Source organism: Natrix helvetica, assembly GCF_964273705.1.
Source record: "Natrix helvetica genome assembly, chromosome: 2".
NCBI classification, from domain to species: domain Eukaryota; kingdom Metazoa; phylum Chordata; class Lepidosauria; order Squamata; family Natricidae; genus Natrix; species Natrix helvetica.
Window position 1 is genome coordinate 174,194,569 of NC_138552.1, and position 14,524 is coordinate 174,209,092.

At 41.6% G+C, this 14,524-nt stretch overlaps 1 protein-coding gene across 1 annotated transcript in view; it reads left to right on the plus strand.

Moving 5' to 3' along the window:
• The first annotated feature begins 11,258 nt into the window (after positions 1-11,258).
• Positions 11,259-14,524, plus strand: part of NT5E (5'-nucleotidase ecto) — a 33,516-nt gene continuing 30,250 nt past the window's right edge. Inside the window, exon 1 of the mRNA XM_081942134.1 lies at positions 11,259-11,784. Within this exon, the coding sequence (XP_081798260.1) occupies positions 11,395-11,784 (390 nt within the window). The 5' untranslated portion in view covers positions 11,259-11,394. The remainder of the gene's footprint in view (positions 11,785-14,524) is intronic.

The window sequence follows — 14,524 nt, forward strand, 5'->3', positions numbered from 1 at the left end:
GCCTCTGGCCACACAAACAACCTCCAACCACTGAACTCCAGCGAGACGGGCATTCTTGCTTCGGGAAAATGCTGGCATCATAGCCGTTAAAGAGGGAGCTGCTGGCTCCCTCAGAAAACTCTCTCTAAATTGGATGCAAGTTTTGCTCTCAACACTTGGGACAGATTTAAGCAAAAGTGTTTGGTGATCAGCCCCCAAATGCCTCCTGAAGCTCGGCTTCGATAACGATCCACCCACATTTGCCGTATTGGCTTTCCTCTGAAGACCAAGGGTTCCCCAGCTCCTGCAAGATCAAACCCTTCCCCACCGGGAGAAGTACACCACAGGCACATTTTATGAAACTCTACCAGGAGATTAGAGGCCTTGGGGACATTAATGTCAGGTTGCTATATTTCCTTTTGCCATTTCAAAGAATCATCTGGATGAGCCTGGTTGTTAATCCAGGTCATGGTTTTCCTAAAGGGGCTTTTCCCAAAAGGCAACTGGAATTTCTTGGATTTTTCCCCCCCTTGAAAACATTTCACTTCTCACCCAAGAAGCTTCTTAATGAGAAGCGAAACATTTTCAAGGAAGAAAATAGAAAGTCCAGTTGCCTTTTGGAAAAGCACCTTTGGGACAACCATGACTTGATGATTGAGAATCTCAAGAGATAATTGAGGAGAACCATGTTAGTTGCAGAGAAAGAGGGAGCACTCCAGGATGGTGTGGCTAATTGTTCTCCTCAATTAGCAACATAATTCTATCTGGCTGAAGAACTTTCCCTCTGCCATCTGGATTCAGGCAAGTTACATATTTTTTAAAAAAGGGATTGCAGTTAAAGCCCCCATAGTACTATTATGCTGCCCCCTGTTCCCAGAAGTTTTGGGGAACCTTCTCATTGGATGTTAATGTGTATCTGGGGTGTGCGTGTGTTCAATTTGAACATAAACTTTTCATGAGAGATTTCATTTCATACCAATTGTATGATTGGAAGCTAATCAGGGGTGGGTTTCAAATAATTTAACAACCGGTTCTCTGTAATGACCAGCTGGGTAGGTGGGGCTCGGTGGTCATGTGATTGGGTGGGCATGGCCAACTCAACATCACTCATTCACGTCGATGGGTTCTTTGCCTTAGCTGTTACAATGTAATAAGGGTTAACCAGAGAGGCAGTTTCTGTAACCAGAGCAATAAAGATTAAGCTAGAAACAACACCAGAATGTTTCTTTCCTGCCTTCCTTACAGGATTAGCCCTATAAAGTTGAAAAAAACAAAAACAAAATGAGATTTCTTCCAACAACCGGTTCTCCCGAATAGGTGAAAACTGGCTGAATCCCACCACTGACGCTAATCATAGAGAGACGTTTACTTTCTGATTGCTCTTCGCCTTCCAGCAGCTTGCTCCAGCCGGCGGGAGAATTGTCAAGTTCTCATTGGTTAAGCCGTCTGACAGCTGCAAGTATAAATAGCTGTCAGACGGCCCGCGTTGTGTTCCTGTCAGCCAGTTGTTCCAATAAACCTGTTGGACTGACAGTTGCCTCAGACTCCTTATTACGAATTTAACAAGAAATCTCATTTAGAATATCGATCATGGCCTTTTGAAGGCCAAATCCTTCAAAAAATTTAGATTTTCAAAATGGGAAGCCATGCCTGGGAATCTTTCATTGCCCAGAAAAACCTGATGTAGCACTGGATAAGCAAGCCACACAGCCATGGTTGCCCTTAAACTATAGGTAGCCCATCTTGGTCCCAAAACTCTGCCAATCTTCACAATTTCAATGCCCAATTGTTCAGATATTTGGAAAAGGTCATTCTGGCTCTTGCACGATTTGTGGAAGGTGGTGTGTATTTTATCAAGGAGGATCTTGAAGTGGTTGAGTTGCTTTATATCTCTTATTGCATAATCCAGCACAAGTTGGAGACGGTGGTTCTAGCAGTGCCAGATTACGATGTTTGGGAAGCCTTGAGCTATTCTGGTGCTGACTCCAGATTTTCTTCCAAGCATAACGTTGGCATCATCAGAGCAGAAAGCGATTAAACTCTTCTGCAGATATTTGGTGGTAAACCCAACTTTACGTAAGCTTCCCATTGCTGCAGAACATATGGTCTCCTCATCTTGTTTCTCTAATTCCAATAGCTCAATGAAAATGGCTGCTGGGCATTCTGGATCCTCAACTCTAACAAAAACTATCAGCACTGCTTTCATTGAAAGTGTTGAGGCTTATCGATTATTAGCCACACCTTTAGATTCTTTGCAATAATCCTGGAAAACACGGTGGTTTTGATTTCGTTCGCAATGAATTCAACTATTTTCACTGCGGATCTCTGTGAATGCAAGCCAACTCCCACATCCACTCCAACTGTAGTTAGCTAATTTACCTACACTTTGATGTCTGAGAATGGATTACATCTTTGCACAAGATCGTAAACAGTAGAAAATATTTTGCAAGTACTGGATAAATGTTTGTCAGTTAACTTATCTACGGATCTACGGATTTGGTTAAAGCATCTTGCTTCCGTTGTTTACTGCTCTCCAAACAAATAAGGTGTGCTTTTGATTGAAAACGTTCTTTTAATATTTTTCTGAGTGATGCTTGTTGATTCTCCTTAGTTGACCCTGCTGGCACAACCTGGAAATGTTTCCACTCTCTAGAAACATGAATATCGTTCTCTAATAAGAACATGGATTTTGCACAGTACTCACAACCTAACTTTTTGTCGGATACTGCCAGTCCATCCTACTTCTCCTGGAAGTGTCTGTATTGCTACAAACTCCAGCAGTCAAGAAGTTGTGGAACTTCAGTGGAAGAGATGGACTTCTTGCTTTCTCCGACCTCAAGTGGTAGTGCTGGTGCTGGTGCTGGTGCTGGTACTGGTGATGCTGGTGTTGGTGCTGGTGACTGTTGTGGATCAGCTGATTCCTCAGCTCTTGTTTTTTTGGAAAAGAAAGCGGTCATACTCTGTTGCCTCTTCTTCATTCTGTTAAATAATACTAACTGCAAAAGAAATAAAACAATATTAGACTCAATTGTGGTTGTAAGCTGAGGACTATAGGTAACAGAAGGGACCTCTGTTTTCACACAACAATGTACAGTCTTTTCAGGAAGGATGTCCCCCAACAAACAGGAAAGATATAAACAAACAGGAAAGATATAAACAAACAGGAAAGATATAAACAAACAGGAAAGATATAAACAAAGAGGAAAGATATAAACAAATAGGAAAGATATAGTCTTTCATCCAAGAAGTTAGATCAAGAATGAATGTCATAGCTAGATTCACAGAGCAATACAGATTTCTTTTTCTGAAATTTAGTTCTCAGTTCAAAAAACAGGAATATATGAATTAGGTTCAGTACTTAGGTCGGTCCAAATAGCTATTCAAGAGTTAGTGGTTAGAAACAATGGTAAAGCAAGATATGGATTTAAAACCAGAAATATTTTGTTGGGAATACAATACATTTTTAATTTTACACATGTTAGCAACTGCTGGAATTGTGTTTGCACAACAGTGGAAAAACAGAGATATGAAAATGAATAAATATTAGAATGTGCAGAAATGAATAAATTGACAATTAAAATCAATAAGGTTTCGAATACTTTTTCATGTAAGATTTGTTTTATCAATTGCTAACTAACAGAAACAGAAATTAGAAATCTAAAAGTATGAAAAAAAAACCACCAATTATGTAAGAAAAGGTCACTAAAATGTATAAGGAAATATTATTAGTACTTGATCATTATTAATGTGTAGATAACTGTGGGACATTACACACCTCCCACACAAACTATGACAGTGCCAGGAAAACAACAACAACAACAGCAAAACAACCCCTCCCCCACCAAAAAAGATTGCAGACAAAACCAGTTTTTTTCCCTAACCCTAAGGACAGGAAAGACAAAGCCACTGGAATAAACACCATCAAGGCATTGTGGGAAATTATAAAGGACAGTGCCAGGAAGCTCACAGTACCATCAACCACCTCACAATTACCTAAACAACCAGGTATCACACAGAAACACACAAAATCTGGCAAAGCTGCTTTGCACCAACATGACCTGCCCATAGAAAAGCAGCCACTTTGAGACACATAAACCATGCACCAACCTGTACACTTAAAAGCAACATATTGCGTCACAAATAAAACATATGCAAAAAGGAACAGCATTTCTTGTAATAAACATATTCTATAAACAATAAATAAATAAAAATTCCCTAAAAAGAATTTTAAAAAAAATATTCTATAAATAATAATAAAAATCCTTAAAAACCATTTAAAAATATTCTATACATAATAGATTAAAATAAAACCATTAAAATATTCTATACACAATAAATTAAAATAAAACCATTAAAATATTCTATACATAATAAATTAAAATAAACCATTTAAAAATATTTTATATACAATACTTTTAAATGTATTGCGGATAGAATATTTTTAAATCGTTTTATTTAAAAGTGTTGAGTTTAGAATATATTTTTTTCAAAGAATTTTATTGGTTTTTTTAAACATTTATAGGGAAAAGGGTAGGTGGAATGGTGTACAAATTTTGGCAGTTGCAAGTGTGGCAGACGCCCCCTCCCTCCAAACTCATTAAGTACATCTAAGAATAAAACATTAATACATGATCATATAAAATCAGCATATTAATTCTAGAAAAATTTTCAATCAATTTATATATTATGATATAAAGTCTACATATAATTTCATTATTACTTTCGGTCTGTTTATAACAATGTGTTTTTCTTATTCATTTTTGTGATCTGAGCTTTCTTGGTATTGCCCCTTCTCCCCCCGCTGGCAGAGCTCCGGCCCCTCCCGTGTCCTGCATAACCGTTGTAGAGTATTCTGTTTTTTCTAGGTTCGCTTTGTTTTTTTCCATAAAGGCCTGTTACATGGAGTTTAGAATATTTTTAAATGGTTTATTTTAATTTATTGTTGATAGAATTTTTAAAAATATAGTTTAAGACAATTTAAAAAAAGATTCTACCAACAATAATTTAAAATAAAACCATTTTAAAGTATTCCACACACAATAATTTAAAATAAAACCAGTTAAAAGTATTCCACACACAATAATTTAAAATAAAACCAGTTAAAAGTATTCTACACACAATAAATTAAAATAAACCATTTTAAAAAATTCTATACTCAATACTTTTAAATGTATTGTGTATATAATTTTTTTAAATTGCTTTATTTCAAAGTATTGAGTATAGAATTTTTTTAAATGGTTTATTTTAATTTATTGTTGATAGAATCTTTTTTTTAAATACTCTAAGACAATTTTTAAAAAAGATTCTATCAACAATAAATTAAAATAAACGATTAAAAAAATTATATACTCAATAAATAAAATATTCTTTAAAAAACATTAAAAGCATTAAAAAAGGGTCACTTACCAGCAGGCAGAATCAGCAGCTCTCTGATGTGATGGATGCATCAGGGAGCAGGCAGGCGATGAGGCAGCAGGTCAGCTGGACTGAAGGGACGGGACAACCGGATCAGCTAGGCCCGCTAAGCCTGCCAGGCGAGGCTGGGGACTGGGGGTGGTGGTAGCAGGAAACCCCTTTGGTTACGCTGCATACACCAGTTCGCGGCTTTTGTGAGGGAAGGCCTGAAGGCATACACTAGTCTCCCACCGCCGTCGCCCACCCCCTTTCGGCCATGCGGTGTACGAAAGCCATGAGCTGGCATACACTAGCCTCCTGCTGCTGCCGCTGCTGCTGCCCACCCCCTTTCAGCATACACTACCTTCCTGCCGCCGCGCCCCTTTTCACCACACGGCATACACCAGCTCACAGCTTTCACTAGCCTCCCACCACCTAGCAGTTCGAAAGCATGTAAAAATGCAAGTAGAAACAATAGGAACCACCTTTGGTGAGAAGGTAACAGCGTTCCATGTGCCTTCGGCATTTAGTCATGCCAGTCATATGGCCATGGAGACGTCTTCGGACAGCGCTGGCTCTTCGGCTTTGAAACAGAGATGAGCACCGCCCCCTAGAGTCGGGAACGACTAGCACATATATGTGCGAGGCAGGCATGAATCCTTTTATCTTCTCTACTGGTTTGGAACCAGGAGCGCACACGCCGCTTCTGTGCATGCACAGAAGCTTCTGCGCATGTGCAGAGCTTCCGTGATGACATCTGGGTGAAGCCTCTCACCACTGCCACTACTGGTTTACCTGAACCGGTGCGAACCAGCAGAATACAACCTCTGGTGCGAAGGGAACCTTTACCTTTAATAAGTGGGAGTTGTGTTTCTAGCTCTTTTTTTTCCCCACGTTGCAAAACACATAAAACAAAAAGCAGGTATTATTATGTCTTAACTTATCCTAAATACTTTGTACCCTTCTGACTTCGGAATAATGGTTAGATTGTTCTGTTTTCCACTCCTAGTTAAGAGATTATGAAACATGAAAAACTACATTTTTACATAAAAGTTTATAGGAAATGCCTATCGCAGCACGTTGCATGAAAACTCGAGACAGCAGAAATGACAGCCAAAAGCCCTGACCCCCAACTTTCCATTCAAAATGACAGGTAAAAACAAAACTAACTAAACTGCATTTCATTGGAGACCTCATAAGCATTGCGCCAATAGCTCTGCTAGTCAATAATGGTAGCGATTGTTTAAATTTTGTCCAATCACACTTGTTATCACATGGTCTCAATCTGCATCCCTACAACCCTTGCTACTATATCGTCTCAATTGCAACAGTCACTGAAGCAGGATGTCTGCACTTCCGTAGATCCTGGAATACTGTTATCATCTCACCCCTAGTCCTCCTTTTCATTAAACTAAAGATAGGCATGCTATAATTAAACAAGTGCATATGTACAGGAAGTCCTCAACCTAAGCAATTTGTTTAGTGACCATTTGAATTACAACAGCACTGAAAAATAACAGAATAACAGGAAAACAGAATGGGAAGGGTCCTTGGAGGTCTTCGCTCCAACCCCCCTGCTCAGGGAGGAGACTTTATACCATTTCAGATAGATGGTTGTCCAGTCTCTTCTTTAAAACCTCCAGGGTGGGAGCACCCAAAGCTTCTTGAGGCAAGTTGTTTCACTGATTAATTGTTCTAACTGCCAGGAAATTTCTCCTTAGTTCTAGGTTGCTTCTCTCTTTGATGGATTGATTGGTTTCCACCCGTTGCTTCTTGTCCTGCCTCTGGATGCTTTGGAGAATAAGTTCGCCCCCTCTTCTTTCTGACAGCTTCTTAGATACAGAAATACTTTTATCATCTCACCCCTAGTCCTTCTTTTCATTAAACTAGACATACCCAATGCCTGCATGAATGTTGTTTTCACTTAACCATTTGCAACATACCTGTGATTACATGATCAAAATTCAAATGCTTGGCAACTGACTCATATTTATGATGGGTGTAGTGTCTCCAAGGTCATGATCACCTTCTGTGACCTTCTGACAAGCAAAGTCAATGGGGAAGCCAGATTCACTTAACTACCTTGTTACTAACTTAACAAGTGCAGTGATTCACTTAACAACTGTGGCAAGAGAGGTCGTAAAATGAGCTAAAACCCACTTAATGAATGTCTCACTTAGCAACAGAAATGTTGGGTTCAATTGTGGTGGAAAGTCAAGGACTACCTGTATATGCATCAAGCAAACTTATAACAACAATAGGGACCTCTTAATGGAACAGAATGGCGCACCTTCTTTAAGTGCGCCATTCTGTTTATAGTCAACTGATACCAAAATAATAAGAAAGGGGCATGTCTTTTTTTAGACCTATCGCGCACACAGTACTGATTTCCAAAATGAGCATTGCATTTGAAATTCTGAGTTGGAATCCTGATACAGAAGAGAGGTTTCAATCTGTGAGCAGGGGAAGAAAACCTCTGCGTGATGCATCTATTTCTGAGGTATTTGCCATCATCAATTCATGAGACCAAAAGATACACAAATTAATCATTTAGCCACAAATGATTTCCTTTTTGCAGATCTCACATTGCCTATGCAGTTGGTTTCCGACTCCAGCTAGAAAAGACAGGTGGGAGGAATTAAAAATAGTTTGCAATTTGGAATACTGTATTTTAAGGAGAGGAGATGGACTCTGGAAGTTTAGAGGACAGTGATGTGGGAGTGCAATATCACCAATTCACATGACCAATTCACTTTTTCAAAATATGTTACTTTCTAGGCTTCTTACTATATACCTCTTAGTGTGATGAAATTAAACTGAGCTCACTGTATTCTATAGGACCTGATTCATATCGTATCAGTTTTTATTACAACATCAAGTTAATAGCCATTAACCAGTACAACTGGAAGTAAAATTTAATATGAACACATATGCAGATTTGATTTAATGTCAACAGTATATCAAATCCAAGATGAGTAGTGCTTTCAGGTTCACCCCTCAACTTTAAGAAAAGTTTCTTTTAGATGCTATGTTGCAATAAAGGATTTTTTTTTCTCAAAATGCCCAAGAACGCAATTTGAAGATTTAGCAAGATGATTTATTAGCATGACATAAACTGCTTTGTAGGCATTGGTAAGAAGAGAAACAAGTGTTTTGAAATAAAAAGGAAACTAATATATAACTCATAGTGCCAGTGTCCCTTGAATTTTTTTTACCAGTTTGTACTTTTTTAGATGATGACTCTCAATGATTAAATCCACAACTGAAAGGTAATCATATGTATAATAGTAACAAAATGTACATGTAAAGGAATGTCCTAACTCAAGTACTTATTTCTGACCACAGACTTTCTCAGCATGCCACCCAAAAGCTAACTTACACATTCTTGATATAAAAGGCTAATACTTTCACGTTTCACAATCTCTAAACTGAATTGTGACCTATATTTCACATCTGTGAAAACCAGCATTATTAGCTTATTTGAGAGAATCACAACAGATTTTAAGTGGTAATAATTTTTGAGTGACCCACCCACCAAGCCTAGTCAGTTTATTTATTTAAAAGATGCGTGTAGCTACTCATCTTCTAACCAACACTGGGCAGCTCCCAATCAAAAGTTAAAGAAACACATTGATTCATATTAAAATATTATTTATATTAAAATATAAAACAGATTATAGCAGGGGTGTCAAACTCGTGTCGTCACGCCATCATATGATGTATCGTGATTGTTTCCCCCTTTGCTAAATGGGGTGTGGCCAGCACATGACACATCTGGCCAGCAGCCCGCAAGTTTGACAGCTCTGGATTAAAATATTAAAAACAATAATGACTTTTGCCAAGTCAAATTCCTAAGGTGTAATTATCCAATTGCATCCCAGTGCTGGGAGAAAAGCCAGGTGTAAGTTGTCAAAGCTTTGTGGAAGGCTAGGAGGGTGAGGCCTGCCAATATACACACATGTGATCACATCTCATTTACTTCAACACAATATGCTTAGAAATACGCCAGCACATCTCATAATTTTACAGTTTCATATGGAAGAGTGAAGGACAGAGGAGCAAGTGTCACTCTTGTTTGTGATAGAGATAAACATGTGCCACGAGAACTTTAAATAAAAGTAGATTCCAATGATTCTCTTCCGAAAAGACCACCAGATGTTTCAAATTCTGGAAATCCCTTCATCCACCATCTTTTAGAAACCACAGCCTAGCTGAAAACCCTGCACTCAACTGCCATTGGCTGGAGAAAGTGCTGGTTTTGAAATTGCACTGATCTGGCAGGATTACTTCATAACCACACCTAATGTACTTTTCTTTGAATCAGTGGGGGATTAAGGCTCACTGGTGCCCTAAGCACTGGCAAATCTTGGTGCCCTCCTCCTTTGTACATACTGTACAAATCTTCATTGTTTTTTTTTTCTTTCTCAACTTTGTGGTGCCCCTTTGGACATGGTGCAGGGGTGAAATTCAGCAGGTTCTGGAGAACCGGTAATGGAAATTTTGAGTAGTTTGGAGACTGGCAAATACCATCTCTGGCTCGCCCGAGAGTGGGGGTGGGGATGGAGATTTTGCAGTATCCTTCCCCTGCCACGCCCACAGAAGGTAGTAAAAAAATTGAATTTCACCACTGGCCTGGTGCCCTAAGCACGTGCTTAGCCTGCTTAATAGTTAATACACCACTGCTTTGGATGGAAGGCCCACGGGTTCTTGGCACCTTAGAATCCAGTGGGTGCTAAAGTATTGGAACTGATGGAAATTTCAGATGAAAAGCTTGACCGAAGAACAGCCTGGACGAATCTATTAATCAAGCCCTGTTTTATGCTTGGATGCAGGGGTGAAATTCAGCAAGTTCTGACCAGTTGTGGAGAACCGGTAGCAGAAATTTTGAGTAGTTCGGAGGATTGGCAAATATCACTTCTGGCTAGCCCCGGAGTAGGGAGGGAATGGAGATTTTGCAGTATCCTTCCCCTGCCAGGCCACCAAGCCAAACCCACAGAACCAGTAGTAAAAAAAATTGCATTTCACCACTGCCTGGAAGATGTTCTCTACATGGGGCTTCCCTTGAGATGCACTCGGAGACTGCAGTTGGTCCAGAATGCGGCCGCGCGAGTGATTATGGGGAGGACTAGGTACTCCCATGTAACACCTCTCCTGCGCGAGCTGCACTGGCTTCCTGTAGTCTACTGGGTGCGTTTCAAGGTTTTGATTACGATCTTCAAAGCGCTCCATGGCACAGGACCTAGTTACTTGCGGGATCGCATCCTGCCCCATACATCCCTACGACCAATCCGCTCACACAGAGAGGGACTTCTCCGGGTGCCGTCCGCTAAACAGTGTCGGGGGGCGACACCCAGGAGCAGGGCCTTCTCTGTGATGGGCCCAGCCCTGTGGAATGACCTCCCCCTTGACATCAGGATTACTTCCGATCTCCGCTCCTTCCGTGTAAAGCTCAAGACCCACCTTTTTCAATTATCTGGCCTGGCTCAACCGTAGTTTATCCTCTCCTCCTGACAGTCCTTTTAAATTTGTAATTTTATTTGGGGTATTTTTAATGGTTAATTTTATTATTATTATTGTGATATATGTAATTGTTACCTCCTCCGTGTATGTACATGTATGTATATGTGTGTTTATATGGATTTATGTATGTTTTTATTGTACGCCGCCCCGAGTCCCTTGTGGAGAGGGAGCGGCTAACAAATTAAATTATTATTATTATTATTATGTTAACTTTCACCTTCACCTTCATGGGACCAGGGCTGAAGCTCACAGCAGAAGCACAGCTACCCCTCCTCCCAACCTGGGCATCGGATTCGAATTGCCTTAAGAGTCATCCGGGAGTAAAGTTGAGTAAGAACGAGGAAGGAACAGTAAAGGATCCAACCAGCTTGCTGAGGGACGGCGCTGGGACACCACCGCTGGGTCAAACTCCTCCTTCGATCTCCTTCCCCCGCAACCTTGGGGCCTAAAAGAGCTTCGTGGCGCCGGTGAGGGAGGAGGACAGGCACGGGAGTTGCCACCATGCAGACCCCGAGGCGAAGGCGCGGGCGCGGGGCTCACGGTTGCACTGGAGGCGCCCCTTCGCGGCTGCGGCAGCTCCTCGTCGGAGCCGTCTGGTTTTGCGCCGCGCTCTCGGTCGCCGCCGGCTCCTTTGAGCTCACCATTCTGCATACCAACGACGTCCACGCCCGCGTAGAGGAAACGAGCCGAGACTCGGGCAAATGCAACGTCGGGCAGGACTGCTACGGGGGCGTCGCGCGCAGGGCCACCAAGATCCAGCAGATCCGCGCCACGCATCGCAACGTGCTGCTCCTGGACGCCGGGGATCAGTACCAGGGCAGCATCTGGTTCAGCTACTACAAAGGGCTCGAAGTGGTGAAGTTCATGAACAGCCTGCGCTACGACGCGATGGTGAGCTGGCGGGACGGGATGGGCGAAAGGGACAGAGAGCGAGAGGGAGGGGGAGAAAAGTGGGGACGGTGGAAAGATGAAAAGAACTTCTCCTCCTCCTTCTCTTTCCCCTTCTTCTTCTCCTCCTCCTCCCTCCTCCTCTTCCTCCTACTTCTCTTTCCCCTTCTTTTCTTCTTCCTCCTCCTTCTTCTCCTTCTCTCCTCCTCCTTCTCTTTCTCCTTTTTCTCCTCCTTCTACTTCTCCTTTTTCTTCTCATCCTCCCTTCTCCTTCTCCTTCTTTTCCTTCTCTCCTCCTCCTCCTCCTTCTTTCCCCTCCTCCTCCTCCTTCCCCCCTCCCCCTTCTTCTCCATCTCTCCTTCTCCTTCTTCTCTTTCCCCTTCTTCTTCTCCTCCTCCTCCCTCCTTCTCTTCCTCCTACTTCTCTTTCCCCTTCTTTTCTTCTTCCTCCTCCTTCTTCTCCTTCTCTCCCCCTCCTTTCTCCTTTTTCTCCTTCTCCTTTTTCTTCTCATCCTCCCTTCTCCTTCTCCTTCTTTTCCTTCTCTCCTCCTCCTCCTTCTTCTTTCCCCTCCTCCTCCTCCTTCCCCCCTCCCCCTTCTTCTCCATCTCTCCTTCTCCTTCTTCTCTTTCCCCTTCTTCTTCTCCTCCTCCTCCCTCCTTCTCTTCCTCCTACTTCTCTTTCCCCTTCTTTTCTTCTTCCTCCTCCTTCTTCTCCTTCTCTCCCCCTCCTTTCTCCTTTTTCTCCTTCTCCTTTTTCTTCTCATCCTCCCTTCTCCTTCTCCTTCTTTTCCTTCTCTCCTCCTCCTCCTTCTTCTTTCCCCTTCTCCTCCTCCTCCTCCTTCCCCCCTCCCCCTTCTTCTCCATCTCTCCTTCTCCTCCTCCTCTTTCCTCTTCTTCTCCTCCTCCTCCTCCTCTTCCTCCCCTCCGCCTTCCTCACTCCAGGACCGAATGTATCAAGTTGCAAACTGGCGTGATGGCAGATGCAGTTTGTTGACATTGCAGGGCAGGCCTGAAAGGTGACTTCCCTTGGATAGATGTGCCTGCTTGTCCTAAAGTGACCCTGCAGTTCTGTAGGATTGCACCCTTCGCTTTTGTTAGCTGTATCGGCATCAGCCGGTAGGATCCGTCTTGCCAAACAACTAATATTGTAAGCTGCCCAGAGTTGCTTGATTGTCAGCTGGGCGGCATATAAATTTAATAAATAAATATTTATTTATAGAAAGAGAGAGGGAGGGAGGGAGAGAGAGATAAAAGAAAAAGGAAGGAAGAGAGAGAGAGAAAGAAGAAAGAAGGGAAGAAAGAAAGAAAGAAAGAAAGAAAGAAAGAAAGAAAGAAAGAAAGAAAAAAAGAAAGAAAGAAAGAAAGAAAGAAAGAAAGAAAGAAAGAAAGAAAGAAAGAAAAGCACCCCAGTTTTGGCATTTTATTCATGCACAGAGAATTCAGGATTCCTATGAACTAACTGGTTTCTGGAGGCAAGTTGTTCCACTGATGAATTGTCCTAACTGCCTGAAAATTTCTCCTTAGTTTAGGTTGCTTCTTTCTTTGGTTGGTTTCCACCCATTGCTTCATGTCTTGCATTCTGATAGCATTTTCAAGTATTATATTTTTTTTAAAAAAAATCAATCCTAATGTTCATATTTTGTGAATTCAGGAAAAAAAGAGATCTTGCTCTGTTGAAAAGAAGAAGATATTCTGTGACTTTATCTTTACTTTTTCAGTTTGTTCCTTTGAGCCCAATACAGTTTATTCTCACAGATGGGTCATACATTACTGTACAGCTGAAAAGTGATTCAAGGTGTGCCAAACTGGGCACATGGTTTAAATGTGACTTGAATCTGGTTTACATTCACTGATTTCCCCTTTCGTCCTCCACAAATTTGTTTTTACAAGAAAGCTCAGCGCAAAGGACAGTAATGTTTCTTTTGCCATTAGTTGGGTCTGCTAGGAAAGCATTGCGATGTGATAATGTGTTTAGGGGGATGACTCTTGTTTCAGAATAACAATGCTCAATTCATACATATTTTGCTTGTTCCAGGTAGTACAGGCAAGTTTTTTTTAAGGAATTGCTGCTAAAAAGATTTTCTTGGAAAGATGAGGCAAATGGAAAAATTGTGTTCTTTTCCAATCAATCTTGGAAATTAATATTTCCAATATCAGTACAACCATTTGTCTGAAATGGTATAGGGTTTCTTGTCTGAGCACGGGGTTGGACTAGAAGACCTCTAAGGTCCCTTCCAACTCTATTATTCTGTTATTTTGTTGTCAGGACTGTCTCATGGTCACGCAGAGCTGCAGGTCTTCTTGTCATTTACCTTGTTAGCTTTGTAACTCTTAACACTGCATGTGGGAGCTTAATACAAAGCTGTCTACATGTTTTATGAATTGAGAGGGTGGCCCAACCGGTGAATGCAGCATAAGGAACAGAGGTGGTATTCAGCACGTTCTGGCCAGTTCTGGAGAACGGGTAGCAGAAATTTTGAGCAGTTCGGAGAACCGGTAAATACCACTTCTGACTGGCCCCACCCCCATCTATTCTCTGGCTCCCAAGTCCCAGCTGATCTGGAGGGAATGGGGATTTTGCAGTAACCTTCCCCTGGAGTGGGGTGAGAATGGAGATTTTACAGTATCCTTCCCCTGCCATGTCTACCAAGCCATGTCATGCTCACAGAACCGGTAGTAAAAAAAAATTGAATCCCAACCACTGGTAAGGAAACATCTCATCTTACCACTGGCTGATGTGGTTT